The 23,207-nt window shown below is 57.1% G+C and overlaps 1 protein-coding gene across 4 annotated transcripts in view; it reads right to left on the reverse strand.

Moving 5' to 3' along the window:
• The window catches only part of WWP2 (WW domain containing E3 ubiquitin protein ligase 2), a 43,444-nt gene that overhangs the window by 12,657 nt on the left and 7,580 nt on the right, over positions 1-23,207 (reverse strand). For 3 of the 4 annotated variants that reach the window (XM_037409456.1, XM_037409458.1, XM_037409457.1), the window contains 6 exons: positions 18,849-18,986; positions 17,940-18,036; positions 12,738-12,877; positions 9,732-9,948; positions 3,179-3,268; positions 1,236-1,410 (listed from right to left, as the gene is read on the reverse strand). In XM_037409456.1, coding sequence (XP_037265353.1) covers positions 1,236-1,410; positions 3,179-3,268; positions 9,732-9,948; positions 12,738-12,877; positions 17,940-18,036; positions 18,849-18,986 — 857 coding nt within the window. Of the gene's footprint in view, positions 1-1,235; positions 1,411-3,178; positions 3,269-9,731; positions 9,949-12,737; positions 12,878-17,939; positions 18,037-18,699; positions 18,809-18,848; positions 18,987-23,207 lie in introns of those variants that run through there. The other variant, XM_037409459.1, reaches the window with a different exon arrangement.

Raw genomic sequence — 23,207 nt, forward strand, 5'->3', positions numbered from 1 at the left:
GGGGAGGGCAGGAGAGGGGAGGGGGGCAGAGCAGCTTCCCGCACCCCCGGGGAGAGGCCCCGCTTGTGCCTCACGCAGAAGGGACTTTGCACAACTGCTCTGCCTGCACCCTCCTCCCAGAGAGCATCGAGCTCCTCGCTGGAGCGCAGAGCTCGCACCAGCACTAGCAGCGCTGCTGGGACACGTCAGCCTCCCGGCTTTTTCCAAGAGGAGCTAAACATCAATGAGAAGAAGTTGGCCACTTTGCTCTGCCCACCTTCGCTCCACACCTGCCCCACCAGACCTCCCTGCCTTCTGGCAGGAGCCGTGTTTTTCACTGCAGCAGGCCTCTGCAAGGCACGGGGCTGGCTGACAGCAGAGATCGCTGGGACGTCACCACTCCAGGAGTCGGAAATGCTCCTGCCCGGCTCTCTCCCAACCACTGCTCACCCGGCAGCACAACGGCCACCAGCACCACCCTGCTTACCCACCACTGAAGCTGGGTCCCAGCTCCGGCAGCAAAAGCAAGGCCAGGACAAGAGTGGTCTGTGCCCAAGAGCTAGTGCTCTGCAGGGCTGTCGAGAGCCCATTCCCCAAGCAACGAAACACAGTTACTCAGCCCAAACCAGGAGTGAAGGGAAGAAGCAGAAAAAGCAGGAGGAAGCTCACCAAGCCCAGCAGCACTCACTCCCTGCGCCCTCTGGTCCCCTGGCTCTTGCAGCCCTCACCATGTCAGCACCTGCACCCAACTCCTGCGGCCACCCAGGGCCCAGCCCCACTGTCCTCAGCCCGAGGGAGACTGGGGGAGGGATGAGCTCAGCCCCAAGAGCCTCCCCTCCCACTACAGACCAGGCTCCCACAGCTTCCTCAGCATATGCCCAGCTCCAACAGCATGCAACGAGTTCTGCAAGCCTCACAGGTCAGCAGCAAGGCTTGCCTGATGGGAGCCACAGGAGAGAGCATGTGCCTAGCCACGCTGGCACTAAAGGGAGACCAGGGTCAGGCTGCTGAGGACACCTCCCACCACCCTTCAGGACCATGCAAGCTGTTTTATAAAAAGAAAGTTACTCCCGCGCAGTTCTCTGCACACAGCAGAGGAGCCCGTGGGCTCTCCTGTCCAAGCGCTGCTCTGCTGAGCTCACCAACAGACCCCATGCAGCCCAGCAAGCATGTCCGCATGCTCTGTGTCTCCCAGGCCAGCCCAGCCGAGACCAGTGGGAGAGCCGAGTGAGACCACCACTGCCCCAGGCTCTCACCTGGTACAAGAATCTTTGGCTGAACTGCTGCATGGCTCCTTGGAGCTGGTTTCGCTGGGACTGCCACTGCTCATAGTTCCTGACGTACTCGGCTGTGGGGCGCTGCCATGTGGTGGTCCGGGTGTTGTGGTCCACATAGTAATACCTGCCTCGGGGATCCACACGTTTTTCCCACCTGGAAACACCAGAAGAAGGTGTCACTGTCCTCAGACAGCTCTGCAAGTCCCGCTGGCAGGTGCCTCCAGCCGCCCTACAACCACTCAGCTGCTGGTGTGGAGGCAGCAGGAAGAAGCCCTGGACACGTCAGAAGGCACAGCCCGTGGTGGCACACAGAGGAACCTCCCATCGCCCCCAGCTGAGGGCTGCCCCCAGGGCTCTGGATGCACAGTAGTATCTTGAAAATATCCAGCTGCTGCCCCAGAATGTGCTGAAAGCACAACGGAGGAGCACGGGATTATGAACCGCTTCCCCAGCTGTCACACTCCCCTTGTGCTCCCCGTGCAGTGGCTTGGCTCAGCACATTGTGTTCTGCCTCTCAGAAATACATGTGAGAAAAGCAGCTCGTAGTCCTCCAAGGCAGGAAGAGCCAAGAGCTGCCTGGGCCCAGGGGTCCAGCTATGGAGACTGTGATCTTTCATTTTGCTCTGACACTACAGGCTGGCTTCAGACACTCGCTCTCTGGCTCCTCTCACACGACCAAGATACCCTCTAACAAAAGGGCTCCATTCCCAGCTCTGGCACAGCCACCAATTTCATAGCTGAAGGGGCTCTTTTGGACAAAGATCCACCAGAAGGATATACAAAAGACTATTAAGACTTGAAGCAGCTCCCTGCAAGGGCACACAAAGCCTACATGGGATGCCTAGACACTAGCAGAGTTTGCACCACGATGCCATAACCATCAGTCCAAGACAGCTGACCTCCGACAGCGGCACAGCCCCGGGCTGGAGACCTGCACAGGAGGGAAGCAGCACACTGGGGTACTCCCAAACCTACCCTTCCAGGTAGCAGCCTCCCTCTTTTAACACCAGACAGATTTCAAGCTGTTGTAGGATCAGAGAGCGGCTGCAGGTATTGCAGCTTAACTGAAGGTAATGTGTGCCCGCAGGAACCTGTAGGCTCCCACGGAGGAGAACAGGACGGGTTTGTATTTCACTTCCACGCATTACAGTGGCAGTTAAAGCACACTTCAGTCATCCCAGCCCTGAACAAACTCAGTCTAGATACAGCCAAACTGTTGTTCTCAAGTTCTCTGCTTTTAGGAGCACTAAGAGGTGAGAATTCAACAAGCTCCTGGAAAGCACGTGGCCCACAGGGCTGCGTTCAGCCTTTAGACCTGCAGACGCCTGCGAATGAAAGCATGGCCCTCCTGGAGGTGAGTCTTGCAGAGTGCTTCCTGCAGGTCTCATGGAGCTGAGCAGCAGCATCTTCTCAAGCACAAGCAGACCTCAACGAGAACCTCCTCTGAGAGAGTCCAGGGTCTAGCTCCAGGTTTGGGGCATAGTAAGTGTGCCTGTTCCTGCTCACAGGAGCTCAGCCCTCATCTAGAAGCATCTGTTTTTCCAGGTGACGACAATGCCCCTCCTCTCCCTTCTCCTGGTCCCCATCCCAAAGGCCCACCCCCTCTGCTCTGCCCACAAGCAGTTGTGCTGCTGCGCAAGTGATTAGTGATTTCCATGGACTGTTTAAAAAAAAATAATCCTCTAACAGAGGTCAAAACACAACAGACTGGAATGCTTTTTCCCTTTTACAAATGCTGAAAAGACCTTTCTGAGGACACAGCATGTGTTTTCAGGCCAGTAAACACGTGGTCATCTCACTCCATTTCTTTTTAGGAATGAAAAGACCTTCCTGCCACCTTCCCCACTTTTGCACAGACTCCTGTGCATCGGCTACAAGTTAGTTCAGTATCCGAGATGGCAGCTGTCCCCAGAGCCCCTTACCCGGGAGGAAGGGGTCTCTCCCACGTGGTGGTCTTGTTGTTATGGTCTACATAGTAGACTCTACCATTAGGCAGCTCTCGCTGTTCCCACCTGCAAGAGTCAAAAAAAAACAAACCACCATGAGACAGTTGATACTTGCTAGCACAGAGACCGAACCCCGGCTGAGGTGGAGCTACCAAAACAAGCTGCTCTTTGCGATGCCAGCCAGAGCGACTGTGCCCCGCTGCCTGGCTCCCTGGACACCCGTCCCCACCGTCCCAGGGCCAGCTGGGGAGAGCAGCACCCCTCAGGAGAGCACGTAGAGAAAACCTGAGGCAGACGAGATGACGCTTTTCCTCTCCTCAAGCACAGAGGTGAAGCGAAGGGTTTCAGCTGGAACAAGGAATGTGGATCCAGCAGCCTCGGCCCCTGCATGTGCAGGGCAGCGAGAGCCAGAGCCTGGCGACGTGTAGGACCAAGAGACTTCACAGTCACCTTTGTCTACTTTAACTCATGCCCAAACAGCGTCCCTAGGAAACCTGTTTGCAAGTGCGCCCATACGCTCAGACTGCAGCTGTGCAGCCCAGCCTCCCCCACGGATCAGCGAGCTGTGAAGAATTAATAATCACCTTATTACCAAGAATGTCCAGAGACCTGCATCTGGTGGATTAGCAAGTCCACCTCCTCGCATCGCTTAGTTACAGTGTCCTAACCTTTACTTAAAATAAAGAATGACAGGAGGTCTACATGGCAGTTGTTTGTCTTGCTAGATCAAGACTACCAGAGAGGTGCTGCAGCAGCTTGCTTTCTGAAAACAGGCATGATTTGGAGCATGAATTCCTAATTTCCTCCAGAAAGGAGGAGGGCCGGCGTAAGATTTCACACAGGGTCAGTTTTGTGCCCTGTGAGTTTCTGATGTATTAAGGGAAACCAAACAAAAACTACATCTTACAGGGGAGCCTTTGAGTTTGGGCTGGGGCTGAATTTTCTTCTTGGCAGCCCTCCTGCTCTGCTGACAGATACCGCTTAAAAACATCGCATGGCCACGAGGCACTTGGTTCAGAGGTGGCCCCTAAGGCGAGCCGGTGTGATAGGAGGCCGGGCTTTACACAGCTACACTGAAAAACATTCTTTGCCTTAATTCATTCATGAAAGTGTATGCCCTGGCAAAGGTAAAAACTCCATGGAGCAATGCGCCTTCCTGTCAGCTTTTTTTCTACAACAGTGAGAGGCAAGCCAGCAGCTGCTGACAGATAGTGTTCGCCTGCCACACTTCTGCTCCCACAATCTTCCATCTTCAGCCTCAATTAATCATCACAAGAAGCTCTAGAAAATTAATATACCAGTTTCTGTTGTGACACTTGCAGAAACCAAGCAGCCCTTGTGAGGATGCTCTAAGTGCTAATGCCCTATTGCCTGGGCTGGCACCATCCCTGCTCACCCTCAAACCTCCCCAGGGGACGATAAGCCACAAAACGGTGACATCAGCCACAACCAGGCACCTGCTGTGACCACAGGTAGCATGCATTACAGCCTTGACATCGCTCTTGGAAGAGGTGGAAAGGCAGAAATGGGAAAAGCTTCAGCTGCATTTCCAAACCTTGGCAGCATGCCGGCAGCTGGGGACCCCAGTGGTCCAGCAGTCATACGGGCAGCCTGAAACACCTCCGCCTTGGGCAGAAGGCAATCTTGCACTCTGAGACAAGAGCCAGTTCCCCGGAACAGGAGGGGAATGTGAATGCCAGGCCCAGGATTTAGCTGAGAGATTGTCTAACCCCGTTCAGAGCTGCTGGCTTCACTCCTGTTTGTTGGCTTCTCAAAAAGCACTGTCAACACAGCTGCAGATGATGCTACCAGTCAGAGCACTGAGTCTTTCTCATCTCTAGAATAGACCTAGGGACACCAGTGGTTATCTCTGATGGAAAGAGTCCAAGGGCAGGACCTACCATGCCTGTACACCTTAAACAGCAAGGTGCTGCCAAACGTGACACTGCCCAAAGGAGAGACCATGTGGGAGCAGAGCTGGCACTACCCAGTGCCGTCCGGCACCAGGAAGCCTCTGCCTCTCCACCCCACAGTCAGCCCTTTTCCTGGGTTACCCCTGGGCATAAGCCTCTGCCTCTCCACCCCACAGTCAGCCCTTTTCCTGGGTTACCCCTGGGCATTGCCAGAGGGGAAAGGCCTGATGTTTCCAGTTCACTAACAATGAATCAGTCCTTCATGAGCATGAAAGCACCAGGAGAGCTAAAAAGCCCCAAAAGATTGAAATCTCTTTAGAGAAAAATCAGCATAGCTGGGATTTCTTGAAGGCACAAGCATGCCCACCCCGTGAGATGGACAGCAGAAGGTCCCTGGGCATCTTCAGGGAGAAGGCAGAGTGTGGAAGTGCCGCTGGCTGGAGAGCCGCCTGCTGCAGGCAGAGCTTTGGGAAGGCCCTTCCTTGACTTGCACTGCAAGTGCTTCGGATCGCCACCAGCAGCCAGATACGGACCCGGCACACGGCACAGGTGGACGAACGCTATTCACAGACAAAACTCCAAGGCACAACTCTGCTCATGAGAATTTGCAGGAGTCAGCATCCCATGAAAACCCTTTAAGCATCATCCTTCCCAGGTCAGTTGGCCATAACAGCCTGCTTTGGACAGATCTAGAGGCTGCAGCACCACTCGCTTACGGCGAGGACAACGCCAGCCAGATGTCCCACCCGTTCTGTCCACGCTAACATGTGGTGCTTCAGAGATGAACAGGACCTCAGCCTTGTGCACACAGAACCAGCGGTGCCAGCAAGTCATTACCGGAGGGGACAGGTCCTCCAGGCTCATTAACAACAGGTTTCTCTGATCAATATGGCTCTGAGGACCGGGCAGTCCTCCATGACAAGAGGCTCTCAAGGCCCCAGGTGCCATTTCTGTGGCTGTAGAGGCCAGAAATCCCACGATGAGGACTCCTCCAGGGCAGAGGGTTTCTGGATCCTTCAGATACTCCTCCGGGTGCCCTCGTGACTGCAAAGAGCCACGCAAGACTGGGGAGAGCTGGTGGTGGTGGCAGCTGCTGATTCATGTCCTCTGTCCCAGTCTCACACCCTGTACAAACAGGTGACAAGCTCACACGCTCCTCAGGCCAGCAGCTCCCTGGTAATCTGAAAAGTAAATTTGCCAAGGGCTGCCTCACCCTACGAACAGTGAGTCACCACCATTAAGCAGCAAGCTGTAACGAACTTGTTATTCCTGACACACAGCAACAACCTGAGAGATGGAGGCACCGGGGACAACACATCCTTGCTCAGACAGACCACCCTGCCCAACAGTTTGCAGGCTTCAGCCTTTTTGAGTTTCCCCGCATCTCACCCACCACCCTGCAAGGGACAGCTTAGGGAGATGTGTGACAACGGGCTCTTCCTTTGAGGACCCTACGTCCAGTTGGCGTTCCTCCCCTGTGCCTGCTGCCACGTTGCTGCCAGCAAGGAAGACCAGCGGTTTAGGAAGCACTAGACGGTGGGAGCTCTCACCCACGTGCACTGCTGCTGCAAGCATGAAGCGCGGGACGTGTGGGCCCCTGCTGGCCCCCCTCCGACTGCCCACAAGGCTCACAACGGCGGTGGATACTGGGAGCCACGGACGGTGTGAAGTGGCAGCGCTGAGGCAACCCTGCAGTCCAAACAAAACGCCCTCCTTATGTAAGAAACCACAGCCCCACGCCTTCTGCCAGGCAGCATAATGTACCTCTTTGTACGGGCGAGACAGCGCTGTGTATACACACCATGCTAACGGCCGGCCGTCCCCCGCGCGAGATCATCGCTGATTGGAACCAGATGCAGGAGCCAGCAGCTTTTGTGCCCTCCCCCCTTTTGCTATCAGTCCACTCAGAAACCCCCACGCAAGAGCCAGGACCCCGCGCTGAAGGCCTCGAGCACAGCACCTGGCTGTGCCGGTGCCACACGCTCTCCGGCTTCACAAGGAAACACACCATGCCCAAGCCAGGAGGATGCGAAGGAGGCTCTGGGCACTGTTGGGGCCAAAATTATTCAGAACACCTTCCAGCACCCTCCAGCCCCTAGAACAGACTCCCAGTTGTGTGAGAGATGCCTTTGTGCCCGCCACATCTGGTGCAGATGTTCACAGACAGCTATCTGAGCAGAATAAATAGCTCTGAATCCCCACATGAACCCAGCCGCTCTTGACTCCATCTGCACGCAGCCTGGCATGAGCCGGGAGGCTGGGGCTCAGCGCACCCACCGGCACGCAGCTAGAAAAAGCTGCCACCCCTCCAGAGGCTGAAGGGAAGCCGAGCACCACTGCTCTCCACGCTCCCACGAATGAAAGGAGGCACTCAGAGAATGAGGCAGGGCTTGTGTGGAAAGCAGGAGGGACATGATGGCTTTCTGGCTCCTCAGTGCCAGGATGACTGGCAGCTCTGCAGGGGACATTGCTCCTGGGAGCAGCAAAGCAAAAGCCATCACTTAGGGGTTGCAACACACTGCACAGCCATCCCTGCAGGCGCTGGGTCAGTGAGGGACTATCCTGCACCCCTTTCCGCAGAGCACGCTGCTGCCAGAGCTGAAGTAGCCTGGTTTTGTCTGCATCCCTTCTGCCTGAGACACCGCTGCCTCCACCAGCCCAGCCAGTCACATCCCCACCTCCCAAGCTGGGCCCCAAACCACCAGTCAGAGTAATACCCTGGTGTGGCAAGCCAGCCAAAGATCAGCCGCCCTAGTTCAGGTCTCAAGAGATGCCCAGAAGCTCATTTATACTACTCCAGGGCCACAGTGTTTTGTGCAGTCCCCGTTTAGCAAATCTCTATTTGTACAAATCCCCGTTAGCCCAGAACCTGGTCCGGCAGCTCTCAGGGCAGGGCTTGCACCGTGGAGACCTCAACAGACTCAGTTTGCAGCCCTCCTTCACCTGGGAAGACCTTTATGCCTGGTTTCCATGTGACCAAGCAGCTCAGCTGCTGCCCAAGCCAGCCCAGCACGAGCATGTAACTCGGACAGCACGTGCAAGAGCGCTGCTGCCCTCTTTCCCCTCTACGGATCCCATGGTCAGGACAGGGAGGGTCAGATACACAAGCTATTATTCAAAGGTGTCTCCAGAGATCTCCAAATTCCACAAGCTCATCCTGGAGGATGGCTCACTACCCCTTCACTGCTCTTCTCCAGCCATCTCCCAAAGCACAACAGCCTTATCTCCTCGCCGCTCTGACACGCGCGGTTTGCTGGCACGAGCACCACAGGGGGACAGGCACGGGGCGGACATGGACCACGCTTCCACCCAGCCGGACCAGGTAAACGCAAGTATGCCATGTCTTACAAAGCAGTGCCTGCAACTTCCCCAAGCCTCCAGAAACCCTAATCCTGGGATACCCGCGGGCTCCTCTCCGGAGCTTTTGTGTCTTTCCCCGCCCTGGGAAAGAAACGACAGCCCGCTTCCACCTTGGGCTCCGCAGAGGTGGGGAAAATGAGACCTTCAGTCTACCTGGTAGGAGCAGAAAGAGGCATAAGCTCTGACTGGAATAAAGACCTTTTTCAGAGCACTGGACTTTTCCAGCTGCCTGGAAACAGGAAGCGTCCAGGCCAGAGAACAGAAACCCTCACACACCCAGCATAAAGGCACACTGAGCCGTTAACCCTAATTACCTGTGACTGACACACGAGCGAGGCCCTGACCTCCCAGGCATCGCCTCAGCCAAAGGAAAATAAACAGCTCCCTTCACACCAAACACAAGCCATTTTCAACCCCCCTCTCGCCGCTTTACATTCGCAGTCCAGAGTTAAACGTGTCTCAAATACAAGGGGAGAATGGCTCAGCTGCAGCCCAGAGGGGCGCTGAGCCCAGAGCCCGACACCACCCCCACCAAGAGCCAGTGCGCCCACCAGCGCGGCTCAGCCAGCCCCAGCGCTCCTCCCAGCCCCTTCCCCACAGCCCACAGAGGAGGAGGAGGATGCGGAGCAGCCGCACCAGGGATCTCAGCTATACAAGGATCCTGCCCACCGCCCCTCAGCAGTGGCCAATGCCTCCACAGCATCTCTGGCGTGCACACTCGTGCCCTCCTGCTCAGTGGGAGCTCCACGGAAGTCCACACTCACTCTCTCACGCATTTCCCTCTGACTGACCCCTTCAGCAGCCCCAGGAGAGGAGAGGACTCTGCTGCTCCCCTGGGCATGGATGCTGAGGAGCTGCTTGCTGCGGAGATGCGATTCGCTGTTTATTACACCCCAGAGACCCACAGCAGACACAGATCAGACTCCAACCCAGAGGACGAATCCACAACAGTCAAGCCCTGGCTCAGATGGGGGAGGGCAGGCGGTGCCAGGCGAGTGAGGGGCACAGACATCCCCATGAGATGCCTCCAGGCCCTCTCTGCTCTGCTGACCACCGTCATTTCCACCGACTCCTGGTGCAGCACAGCCCCCTCCCTCAAACACCCTCTTCTTCCAGCACACAGCAGTGCCCCCGTTTGCTCGTGGCCCCCCAGCCATTCTTGCAGGGCCATGCCTCCTCCCCAAGGGCCACAGGTGCTCCATGTCATGCTGACCCTGTTAGGGGAACAAAAGTCTCAAGCAGAAGGCAGACCTTACCCAGGGGGCAGAGCATCCAGGGCTAGCACCGCTGCACGGGCTGGTGGGGCACTGGAGCCAGTGGCTGCTTCCTCTGCCTCTCCAGAGCTGGTCAAGGCAGGAAGGGCAGGAGCAACGGAGCTGTCTGCCACACTCAGCGCCACCGGGGCTGGTACACTCGCTCCCACTGCTGGCCTTTCCTCCTCAACGTCTGCAGCACCCACCGCTTCTCCATTCACTGGGAAGGCAGAGAGCAGAGACATTAGCACCCAGACAGGGTAACAGGGGCCCAGCTGACCTACCGCACCCACGGAAGCGGAGCACATGGTGCGCGGCAGCCACTACCACCCAAGCACGGGACTCAGGTGCTTGCAGCCTGCAGCAAAGGCAGCACCTCCTTCACCCAGCAGTCAGATCCCTCTGGGAACCACCGCCTTTGTCCTGAAACAAAAGCGGAGGGTACTTTGCATTTGTGCTCAGTATCTCTTCTGCCACTTGCAAACACGCTGTGTGCCTGATGGGAATTCAGGTAACAGCAGGAGCTCAGAAACTGCGGGTGCAGCATCCCCCCCAGGCAGAGGGAAGCCCAGGCTCAGCAAGTCAGCTCCACCAGTAAGGGCTAAACATTGCTGAATTCCACTGAACTTTTGGAAAAGGAAAGGGGAAGGGACAGAGCAAAGGAAAATTACAAAGAAAACTGATGAGGAGGAAAATGCCGACAAAAAGAAAAAAGAAAAAAAAGAAAGGGAATTTGTTTGACGAATATTTATTAGATAGCCAAAAAACCCTGAGGCTTGGCAGTCCAGCAGAGGATAACTTTTGCTGCAAGACATCCTGGCTTCAGTGGCAAAGCAAAAGCATTAAAAACAAACCAGCAACAAATAACAAAGAAGTAAGAGATGCAGGCAGAACTCCACAAATTGGAGCTGAGAAATGTAGAAAACTGTAAAGGAAGCATCTGTATCTACAAACCCAAGTAGTCCAGAGCTAACGGTTGAGCTTGATGATCTTAAAGATTCCAACCTAAATGATTCTATGATTCTATGTATTGTAGGAAAAAAATTCACAGTGGTATAAACCCCCACAGACGGGAGACTGAAGAACTACAGACACTCTGCAGAAGAGGCAGGCTGCGCAGGACAGTTTTGCTTTGCAGCTGGAGAGTAGCTGGGCAGCATCTTCTGGCACTGGGGGAATCCTGGCACACACCATCAGCAACTAAAGGAGCCCCTCAGGCAGCATCTACCGGCGATGAGGATTTCCAGGTCAGCAGGCTCACAGCAACATCCACCGGAGCACCGCAAGAGTCAGCTGAGGAAGTCTGCCTGCTACTCGCTTCTAGCCAGCCTGGGAAAGGGCAACTTTAGAAGCTTCAAATCACATTGTGCCAATTTTCAGAAGGGAACCTGCAGAACGACCCAGGTAACTGCTCTGTGATCAGTTTGATCTCAGTCCTGGACAAAGCAAGGGAAAAGCTGATCCAAAGTTCACCTGATAAGGAAGGGCTCCAGGGGAACACAGCTAGGGCTAAGCAACATGGCTGTGGAGAAAACATGCCATGAAATAATCTCCTTTTATTGTCAGATGAAATTACAGCTGTGAGTGACAAATGTAATGGGGACGTTCTTGCAACAGTCTGCTCAAAAAACACTGTAACGTCACCAAAATGTGCTAAACTGAGGAGGAAGAGGATGGTTTCTAGAGGCATTCCACAGAGTGCAAGACAGGGTGTCCAGCACTAAACCCAGCCATCCGAAACACTTGTCTACCTATCCTCAAGTGTAAAATCATTGCTGACAGGACTTGCAGGAGACACGAAGGCTGGCGAGTGGTAAACAGCGATGAGGACAGCACGGTCATAAAGCCACTGGGGAGGCTGGGACCAGGGCAATAAAACACAATTTAAACAAACCAAAGCCAAGGAGCCAAGTTGTACTCGGGAACAAAAACTCTGTCCACAGCCAAAGGGAGTGTCCCCTGCACAGTGAGGACACCGGGAAGGGCTGGGTGGGCACAGGGGACACCGTGCAGCATTTGCTCCCACTACAGCACCACACCGAAGGGCAGAGACGAGCCACAGCACTGAGGAGGGGAGCACAGAAGTGACAGCTGAAAGGCAGCATTTCACATCAGCCCTCTGCTCTCCCATCTCTCTCCCAAAATGGGTTTTGGTAAAATTGAAATTGCATTGCTCCAGGTTTTTCCAATGAAATGGGGGGCGGGGGGGGGGCAGAATCTTCCTTTTGGGTTGAACAAAACATTTCCTTCTATCCAAAACAAAGCACTCTGCTCCTCCTTCCAGGTCTCCGACAAAAGCAAAAGAAAGGGTGGCACTGCCTGCAAAAGCTGTGCAGAGGAGTGGGAGATGCTGCACTGCTTGGCTGGCTCCAGGAGAGCCAGAGAAGCAAACCAGATGAGCCGCTTGTGGCTTCACAGTCAGGCACTCAGCAGGTCCCAGTCCCTGCTCCACAAGTATTTATGGCTTTGCGGACAAACCCAAGAAAAGACAAGAGAAACCTTTCCAAAAATACCTTCTGGTGTAAGAGTCAGCTCTCTTTAGAGAGGTGGGTTTGTGCCTTCTCTGGTGCTTGACAGACAGCTGCTCCCCCCCACTTCAGCGGGCAAAGAGCTCAAAACATTTTTGCTGAAGACTGATTGACAAGTTCAGCTGAATGCTCCAAACCCTGAAAAACATCCACTCAGATATAACTGTCCTCCCTGCTGTGGCATCAGTGACGCTGCCATCCTAGTATTCTTTTAAAAACCTGGAGCTGGATGCAGTGTTTTTTGTCAGGGAGACTCCAAAGAAGAGCCACAGAAATTACTCCCGACAGGCAGAACGGATCCTACCAGTGCGCTCTGCAAGGCTACACAGCTTGTCTAAAGTAAAATCAACAAAAATCAATCAGTTCACAGGGAGGAAATTCCCAGGCCCTATAAGGTCCATTACCTTAGCAGAAATTAATTTTCTCCCACCCGACGCAGCCCCCAAGCTCGATCCCCCTCCTCCCACGAGGGCTGGCTCACCTGTGCCGTTGGCTGTGCCGTTGGCCATGCCGGCATGCTGCGTGCTCTTGGCCTGCTGCCGGTGCCGGCTCCTAGCACTGGGACTTTGCTCTCCACTCCCCGTGTTTTGCCTGGCCGCTCCAGCCGCATGCCGGTGCATCCTGCAAGGGAAAGAAACACGGGAGGTGAGACACGCCGCCTGGCCTCACAAAGAAAACCCCACTCCTGCCTTTTGGCCTCAGCCCTGTGCTGCTTTCCTGCCCAGCACAACCATCGGACCCCCCCAGCCCCGAGAACGGCCAGGATGCAGCCACGTGCCTCTGCTCCTCTGGCTGGGCACTGAACTTCGCGCTGCTTACATGGACCTGCCAGCCTGCCTGCAGGTCTTGGCACCCATCTGCCAGCAGCAGAGCTCCATGGAAGAGTAACCTGGGTGACAATGACCTTGCTTTTGCTTGCAGGTGCTCACTCAGCTGCCCCACTTGCTGAGGAACAGCCTCAGGCACTCGTGGCCAGAAGCCGGCTTGCAGCACCAAGCTGTGGCAGCCCCCGGCAGTTTGTTCCATCCACCCCAGCAGCAAAGGTCCCAGGAGAGACCCCACGGCAGCCCCGGTTCCTGCGCCGTGGTGGGAGCCCTCGCTGGTGCCTCCTCCCCCGCCACAAGCAGGTGCGGAAGGTGCAAGCGTTCCTGCTACAGTGACAGCTGTGGCCTCTGGCACAGGAGGGAACAAGCAGCTGGGAAAGATGGCAGTTTAAATCACGGCACAGGTTGTGACCGGCTCAGATGCAGCTGCTCCATCTCTCGGGGGGGGGGGGGGGGGGGGGGGGGGGGGGGGGGGGGGGGGGGGTTCTCCTCCTTATGCCACACGTCCCGTCCCGTGGCCAGGGCAGCCAAAGCAAACTCTCCCCCTCCAACTGCCCTGGGCCCCTGAGGCAGCCTGAAGGCATCCAAGGAAAGGGTGAGTTTTCCCATCAGCAGAGCAGCCTGGTGGTTACTGGAAATGGGGAGGGGGCCGGGGCAGGGCAGCGGGGGAGACGCTGCCTTCACGCACCCTGTGCCCAGGGGAGCAGAGGCAGAGCCCAGATGCCTCCACCCAGGATGGCAGCGCCCACAGAGGGTGAGGAGCACAGGGATGGGGATCTCAGTTTGCCCCAGCCAAGTTCTTCCCTTAAAAGGGCAAAACCCATAAACTGTCCCCACATGGCAGGGCTGGAGCTGGGAGGGGACAGCAGCCTGGCAGCGCAGGGCAGCACCAGTCATGCCACCCTCACCAGCTCCAGCAGCAAGCTCTTCGTTCTTCCCACTCACCCTGAAGCCGCTCTCCTTGGGGAGCGGCGCATGACAGCGGGCAGAGGAAGGGCTGGGACTGGGAGGAGACATGGGAAAGCAGGAGACTGTCAAAAATAGATCAGATAAGAGCCTCGGGCAGAGCAGCCCATTGAAAAGGAGCTGCAAGGCTGCTTCGACTAGTGATGGGCCTCGGCACAGCCCTGCACAGGGGCTCCTCAGATGGTGAGCTCACCCCAGAACCTCTGGCTACCCCCAGGACACCGCCACATGCTGGGGGTTTGCTTTGGCCACCAGCACCTGGGGACCTGGAGCAGCTGCAGGCGCAGAACAGGCTCCTCTTCCGCTGGCCCGGAGGTGACGGTTCCCCCTTGCTGCCCTATCCACCCCTGGGGCTCAGCGGGGCACACTAGCACCACACACATCCCAAAAGTTGTCCAGGACCCACGGCCCCACATCCAGCCCCCGGCCCCCATGGCCAGAGGGGAGCAGGCAGGTGGCACCGCCACCAGGAGCCAGCCCTGCTGGGAGCAGCCCCTTCGGCACTGGACAGAGCTGGTCCCTGCCCTCCCCAGCACAGATGTGCTCAGAGCTGCCCGGGGCGTTTTTAGAAACCAAAACAGGATGCTTGCAGGCTGCCAGCTGGCCACACAGAGCTACCAGGCCTGAATTAGCTGACCCGCCGCCCAGCCCAGCCCTCCTACGAGTGCTCCCATCTGGGCATTGTCTTTTAATAGACACATGGAAACAAACCCAGCAAGCCCACTGAGCGCAGCGGGCTGGGAGCGTGCTCTTAAAATAGGAGCAGGGAGAAAAGGCGGCAGAGCGCAGATGGGAACAGCCTCTCACAGCCACACTGGTGGGATGGAGCGGGGCATGCCGTGGGGAGCACATCTCCCAGGCAGCTGACAAGACCCCTGCTGTCCCCTATTGATTAAGGACCTCGGGTGGCTGCCCTGCCGTGTGCTCTGCCCCATCGCCGCTCCTAGGCTGGAGGCAGAAGAAGAAAGTGGCATCACCTTCATAGGCCCTGGGCATGAAACCCAGGAACGGCCACCTCCTCCCACTGCGGTGCCCAGAAAGTCCTGGCACGAGGTGCCAGCAGAGGTGGCAGCACCAGTCTTGGTTTCAGCGCACCAGATCGCCAGATCTGCGGCCCAAGCAGAGGGAGGGCAGAGAACGCAACCAGGACCAGCGCTGGCTGTGGAGCAGGTCAGGGCACAACCACTGGGAAACGTGACCGGGAGAGCCTTGGCACTGTGTGGACAGTGGGGGCTCAGCTCCCAAAACACGGAGCTGAGAAATTCCCCCTGGCCCTGCGAAGACGGGAGGAGGCAGCCACGTCCCCCAGCACGCAGCCCTCACACCTGCAGTGCCGGGAGCAGAGATGTCACCCATGTACCACCACCCCAGAGCCGGGGCAGGAGGAACACCCCCTCGCCCCATGGCAGCGGGACGTGCAGCCAAAGAGGTGCCTGGCTCTGAAACCCCCAGACCCAGCCTATTCCTCTTGCCCACCCCTGTCCAGCTGACACAGCTTGTTCTCCAAGGCACCGAGCAGACCCTCGGCCCCGTGCAGCAGCAGGCAGCACACCCGCCGTGCAGCACTGCTGCCTCTCCCCTGCCTGTGCGCCAGGGCTGCAGCTGGTAACGGCAGCTCCCCCGGTCTTTCACTGGTGCTGTGTCACACCAGAAGCCACACGCCTGGGGACACCCCACAGCCACATGTGGGGTTTCGCGTAGCAAGGGGTTTCACAAAGGAAAATACTTTATCTGAGTGACCAGAGGAGCGCTTCCCACCCACCCTCAGAGATGCTCATTCCCGTTGCCACCTGAGCGGTGACTACTGAACATCACACAAGCAGAGAAAGCAAAGCAGGCTGCACGGAAAAAAATCGCTTGAGTTTGCCTGAGCTCGTGACAGGTGACAGCAGCTACTCATGGCTGTGCGTAGATTGCAATGCCCGACGTGGCTCACCAGCCAGAGCCTTTCTGTAGGGTGAGCAGCAAACCAGGCTGCTTTATTCCCTGCTGTCAGAAGAGGCCCCTTTGGCCACCATAAGACAAACGGGGATTATGGCAGCTCTCTCGGCACCCACGGCACCAGCTCTCAGCTGGGGACCTCTGGACTCTGTTTTCTCTCTGCACAGAGGGCTGTGGAATTTCACACCCCGTCACCAAGATTAGCAGCAAATCCCAAGATGACATTTGTTCAGGAGAAGAAAGAGAAGCCCTGACCAAGCAGTTTCCCTTGAGGGGACAGTGTAGAAATAGCTGAAGAGCAAAGAATGACCCTTTTATTTGCTTCCTGCCTGCGAATGAGTTTGCCAGCATCCATCACCAAGCCCATGAAAATAAACACAGCTCTGTGTATAAACAGAGCCAACATCAAACAGCATTCCCAAGCGCAAAGGACCCATATGCCACTCCAGAGAAGGCAGCTGCTTCCATGGTGGGTACATACAGCAATGCTCTGCCCCATGTAACAGCACTACATCAAACTGTAGGGTTGTTCTGGACATCACTCCAAATTCAGGTGAGCATAGGATGAAATGAAAACTAAGTAGAAAGTTTCCAGTACCAGAGCAGCCATGGGATTTTTAATGATGGCAAGCACACCTGGTAGGTCTCAGAGGGTCCCCTGGCCAGACCTCACCATGCTTATCTTGCACGCTCACAGGTCGAGACGACACCAAAAGCAGAAACTACGTACAGACAATCAGAAAGCAGTCAGGAATTAGAAATAAGCAGTCACCATGTTGATCCTCCCCAGCTAGAACTTTCTTTGCAGGCTTTCCAGCACCTACTGACAGCTGCTAAGCGGCTGCAAAGTCCAGCTCCCGTCAGCACTCTCTCACCCCTCCAAAGGCTTTAACACCTGGGCAGCAGGAACTGAGGGGAGCAGCCACAACAAAAGAGCACAAACTCTGTTCAGCAACCTCTTCCCAATTCCCTGTCCCACTCCCTCCTCGTGTGGGAGAGGAACGCACGATATGGAAGGACAGGGTCACTTTTTAAAGCCAGAAGTATTCCTCCCCTTTGCATGTCTCTTGGTTGTGCCCAGCAGACGAAGGCGCAGAAGAGTTTGAGGTGTGGGGCTTATTGCTGAGAGCGCTCCTAAGCCTGGGGGCACGCAGAATCTCTTATCGGGCAGGCCACAGGCGCCCTCTCTACAGGCACACTTCTAACCAGAACATCTGTATAGGCTGCTGGGCCACTGCCATGCTCTGGAAATATAAATAGGTGTTAAATTCAACTCCATGTTGACAGTGTGACACGTCTCTCAATAACCACAGCTCCAAAAGGAGCAGTGCTGAGCGACTCCAGCCCAGCAAGAAGGCAAGGAAGGGCACTGTGCCAGGCACAGGATGGCCTGGTGCCCGAGCATCTCATTTCCTTTGGAAGCAGCTGTTATTTCCCTGCAGCTCTCCTTCTTCTGCTCTCCCTGGACCTTCGGAAGTGTCCCCCTGTGACCATTGCCCAGAGGGGCATTGTGCTTCCCAGCCTGGCCCAGTGCCTGGCCAAGGCTCTGCTCGAGGCAAGAGCTGGGGTCCCCGTAATCCCCATCTGAAGGGACCTTTGCTGGTTTGCCTGGTCACAGCCTGCCCCACATCTCCCTGACAGACCATTCCTTTGGCTGCCAGTAGAGCAAGTGGTGGGAACTGTCAGGACCATCACAGACCTGATATTCCTTGAGAAATAAATACTTTGAGAGGCTCAGGTCAGCCGCACCCCAGCTGTATGGCCACCCCTCAGCACCTCCCAGCTCTGCTGTCCTCCAGGAGGGCAGCCAGCCCACCCCTGCTCCACACATCCTCAGAGATCCAGAGCAGGGTCCGCTGCACAAGAATGATCTAGACACTTCTCAGCTGCCTCACGGCTGCAATAACCACTCAATACCGGACTGACAAGTGCTGCCAGCACGGGACCCTTACCTTGGTCTGCTTCCAAAGCAATTTGTACTGGGAGGCTGGTGTCTGCCCTCTGTGGCTGCAGCCATGCTGCTGGGGTCCCGTCCAGGTATCTGGGACCCTGAATGGGTAAAGAAAAAGCAGGTGAAGAAAAAGACTGAGGCACCTACTAGTTCCATCCTCCTTCCTTCCCTCCCTCCTTCCAGAAAGGAGACCCAAAAGCACACCAGCCCCACACATTACAGAACAGACCCACCAGCAAAGGACCCCCTGCCTTGACGCCAAGCTGCTCTCCTCCCCCACTGCTGTGCGATGGCATAGCCCACTCCCACAGCACCCCGCGGCCCCGAGCGCAGCACTAGGGAAGGGGAACGCAGGACTCTGCACAACTGGCAGCACCAGGAGAGCGGCCGCATTTAAGACGCCCAGATTTCACAGGCTTCATCTCCCAGCAAGGAAGGGGAGCTGAGGGAAAACAACACGCAACCCCCTGCCAGTCCAAGCTCTGCTCTCTGCCCTGGCAGCCCCACTGGGTCAGACATCACATCTCCGCACACCCTCTGCTGCAGGAAGCCCTTTTCTGAGCGGTTCATTAAATACAGAAGCGTTTCCCCAGCTGACAGAGGACAGCGAGGGAAGCAGGGCCTGGCGAAGGGCCACTCCTCTCACGGGGAGGCAGGGCGCGAGCCTGTCGACGCTTCTGCTCCTGCCCCACCACATGCTTGCTCCCGCGGGAGCCCGTGCGCAAGCCCAGGGTCGGGGCAAGCAGGGGCCAGAGCCTTACCTGGGGGAGGAGGGCGGGCGGCTGCTGGCACTCGGACGCTTGCTCAGAGGTCGCGGGGGCCGTGCTCTCAGCCCTACTCCTCTCCCCGCTGCTGCTCACCGCCTCGTGCTCAGAGCCGCCGCATGCATGCGGAGACGGGTGGCACTCACCCTCTGTCACGGCATTGCCATTAGGCAGGCTTCCCAGATCAACAGCAGGCCCGTCCAGGAAAATCGTCAGCTCTCCGCTGGAGACAACACTGCCTTTGTTCTCCGCCTGCAGGTCCAGGGTCAGCTGCCTGTTCTCCACTGTGGGAGACGAGGGGACATGGAGAAAGAGACCAAGCAGTCACCACGCAGGATGCCAGCCGTGACGGAGGATGGCTCCACCACCCCAGCTCCCCCATGATGTGGGACATCAGCCTCCTGGTCCCCTCCAGGCCTCCTCACATCCCCCGAGGACAATGTGCCCAATCCTTCAGGGCCAGTGGTCCCAGAGAGCACTACCACCAGCACTGGCCCCACACATACACACACCAACCAACACTGCCAGAGGACACCTGGCCAGCCCCACCAGCAGCTCCTGGGGAAGACCCTCCTTCACCAGCCACTGCTCGCAAAGCGGGGTCCCTCCACCCTCTCACATGGGCTGCACCTGCCCCAGGGCCCTGGCTGTGACAGCCAGCACCACCATTGCTCACAGATCCAGAAGCCAGGGCTACGGGGAAGATCATGGCAGGAAAACTGAGAGGTTCGGCTGGTTTGACACGACACATGGGTCACGAAGGGTCCTACATGAGGGCAACCACCAGAAGGTGCCTGGGACATGAAGCAGGCCAATGGCTACATGGCCAGTGGTGCCTGAAGTCCTGGCCTGCTGCAGAGGAGCAAGCAGCATCTTTCAAAATTGGGGGTATCCTCACGCTACCTAGAAAACCCAGGTAAGCAGCAAAGGAAAGCCCCAGGCACATCCCTCCATCCACATCCCCATGCATCAATCTCACTGAATAAAACCGGCACAAAGGGCTGCCCCAAAGCACAAAATGCTCTGCTGTGGCATCAGACTGCCTTCGCAGAAGCTTCTGGAGTGGGTAGCATAGGATGGGAGGCTCCTGGAGATGGCTGCCAGCTCCACTCCCCTCTCTCATGAGCCAGTTTGGCTCCATCAGCTTAGTGAGACTTTGCCAGCCACAGCTCGACACACAGCTGGGCACCACAGCTTGCCCAGAGGTAACGGCTCCAGGAACACCACTCGCTGTTCTCCCCGCGGGCACGGAGCGAGGGGCTGCAGTGGCAGGGGAGGAGAGCTGATGAGCCACATGCTGCCACGTGCCAAGGCACCCAGTGCCTGCCCTGTTTCACCAACACACGTTGGCAGCTGCAGCTCTCTGCCTCCCTGCGCCCCTGGACAGGCACCCACAACCCTTCCAGCTCCTCCAAGGCCTCCTGACAGTTTTCTACTGCACAGAGACAGCAGCAAGGGGTGTCCCCAGTGCCACTGGGAAGCCACCAGCACCCAGCATGGCTGGAGTAAGGCATCATGCGAAGGGGCTGCCCGTACACCTCCTGCAGTCGCCCCCAGCCACGCAGGCTAACCACCCACCGCAGGGCTGCATCCCCATGGAAGTGGGAGAACAACAGAACCCTCAGTGTCCACAGGCAGGCAGGGCTCTCCCCACCATGGCAGCGATGCCTGCTGGAGCCAGCAGGACCGAAACACCCAGCTCCGCCACAGAAGGCCAGAAAAATTTGGCTGCGCCAGCCTGGGACACCAGCCCAGACGCTTCCTGACTCATTTGCTTAAATAATATTTTTATTATACACAGATTGCTCATGACAACGGCACCATTTTTTAGCAACCTGCTTTGTCCTGGTTTGCAGTGGGGACAGGGTGTGGTACCTGCCAGCGGGAGCAGGAGGAGGATGGGAACACACTCCCCACAGACCCCTTGTCCCACCTCTAGCTCTGGGGTGAGACACGCTGGCGGGGTGCCAGGGTGTGCAAGTGCCACCCAAACCGCACCTATGGCTCCCAGCGGCCAGCCCAGCCCTTGACAGCACTGGGGTGAAGGCACAGAGACCACGGTGCTGCTGCGCACCAGCTTGGCCACTGCCAGGACCAGAAGCAGCCACACACCTCTCATACCGCCTGGAGACAGGCTCCTGCCCTCCTTCCCCGGCCGGAGCTGCTGCTCCCCATGGAACGCCTGCCGGCCTCGCGCAGCTGCGAAGGGATGGCAAAGGTGTCTGGCACTCACACCACATGCACTGGCCCATGGCTGGTAGCCATCCGTCCTCCAAGCCAGCCAGCACTGTGAGGGGGAGCCCAGCCACAGGGCAGGCAGCCTGGTGCTGGGATTCACCACCACCTCCTCCGAGGGGTCTCTGCCCCACAGGGCGCTCCACAGGCACCCCGAAGCCCAGAGCCACAGGGTGTGCTGTGAAGGCAGGGCTGCGGGGCAGGCTGCACTTGTGGATCTCATGAAAGAGTCTCAGGTTTTCAATGCCAAGGAAGCACACGTCCCCTCAGCACCCAGGGTCCAGGCACGGCTGGAGCACATGCTCACGGGGGCATAGCACAGAGGTTGGAGCCCAACTCTGTCACTCGCTACCTGCCCATGATCAGACAAGGGATTCTGCTAAGCCTGGTCTTACCCCTCTGCCTAAAGGAGTTGCTTTCACTTTGCTTCCAAGGGGAACCGATCTCACCATCGGTTTTAAGAGCCCGAGACAGAAGATGCTACTGAGCGCGGCCAAAAACCAGAACAAATCCAGACCCTGTTCCTCCCTGGCTGCTCCAAGCCATAGGAATTTGCATTTTCTCCGAGCCGTACGGAAGTCGTGCCCACACGCTCCAGGGGTCCCCTCCATCCCCCCCCTGCAAGCACCCGGCAGCCGAGCGCGCTGCTCTCCCCGCCGGAGCCGCACAAGCCCTCATTGTGCGGGCGCCCAGCCGAGGGGGCGGCAGCGCAGGAGCAAAGACAAGGTGTCTCCAAGTGGAGGATGTGAACATGAACCTCCCAGCCGGCTTCCTTCTCCCCCTCTCCACCCCCTTCAGCTTTTTTAAAGAAAATAAACACTAGCAGAACCTTCCATTCACTGTCCCCATCCAGCACGCGGGACGCACAAAGGGACATTGCTGTTGCACCAACAGAGGGTCCCCTGAATGGCTGAGCACAAAGGCTGCCTGTGTCCTGCCGGCAGCCAGAATGTCAGAGGGATTATTATTATTTTGGGAGGGGGTCGGGGGGTGATTTGGTCCTGAATAAGGTCTCAGTTCAGCTACTTCCAGTGCCCTGCACACAGCATCAGAGCTCCCATTTAGCGAAGGTGAGCTGGAATTCCCACCCAGTCCATTAAGCGGATTTACGGTTCCACAAAATAAGGCTGGTAGCAGCCAGTGCAATAACGGCCCCAAGCTGAGCCCAAGCCCGAGCCCTCCGGGACCTCCAGGAACCACACACGTCTGACACCCATGGGCACAAGCACCAGAGAGCTGCCACATGGGAGTGGGCAGCCCCTCTACCTCTTCCCTGGGTGAGGTGGCTCCATCTTCATGCACGCAGCCAGGAAAACTTCCAGACAGACAGGCGGGCAATGCTTCCCACCCTTCTCAGCTCCCCAAACCCTCTTTGCACAGTTCCATTGGATGCAAAGGCCAGTTTCCACTTAAACGGCTCCACACAATCAAAGCTGCATTCACCATCGCCCCTCAAGAGCAGCTCCCCGTGGAGCAGCCAGGACTGCTGCTTATGCCAACGGAAGATAAGCAGATCCTCTGGGCTACCCCGAAAACCAGACGCTCCAGCCAGCAACCTACTTGCCATGCCATCAGTCCACAGAAGAATCAAACCCCAGAGCCAGGACTCTGCCCTGAAATCACCCTGGCACCAGACAGAAAAGGCAGGGCAGCAACACCATCAGCGGGGCCGCTCGCTGTCAGCATCAGTGGGAGCACAGAGCCATACCAGCTTCCCCCGGGTGCCAGGCACCCCCACGCTAACCCAAGCTCAGGGCTGGTGAGTGGGCAGCACCCACCTCCCTGGTGCTCGGCGTGGGAAGACTAGCTTACACTTTGTTCAGGATCTGCAGCCAAAGGAATGACTCCATGCTGTGGCTACAGGCCCTCTGGGAAGGAGCTGGGGGACAGTTAGACTTCCCACAGCCATCCCTAAACCAAGGAGGAACCCAGACTGTAGGGGAAGGGACAATTTTTACTGTCCCAGGTAACACATAAGAGTCACCCCAGGCAGTGGGAAGCTTTGTCCATGCTGCTGACCCAGTCTCAGCCACCAGTGACTTAGGGACAACTGTGTCCCACTCCATTTATCTGCCAGGTATAACCAGGATGATCTCAGACTTCTGCTTCTTTCCTCTGAACCATCACAGCCCTGGGAGGGAAGACAAGATAGGAGCAGAAAGCCAAGAAGCCCGCTGTCTCTGACCAGGCACAGCTGGCACCTGCAGAACAGCCCTTCCAGGGCAGGGCAGGAGCCAGCAGACCCTGCCCACTGGCTGACAGGGGCACAG

This window comes from Falco rusticolus, chromosome 15 (assembly GCF_015220075.1).
Source record: "Falco rusticolus isolate bFalRus1 chromosome 15, bFalRus1.pri, whole genome shotgun sequence".
In the NCBI taxonomy this organism is placed as follows: Eukaryota; Metazoa; Chordata; class Aves; order Falconiformes; family Falconidae; genus Falco; species Falco rusticolus.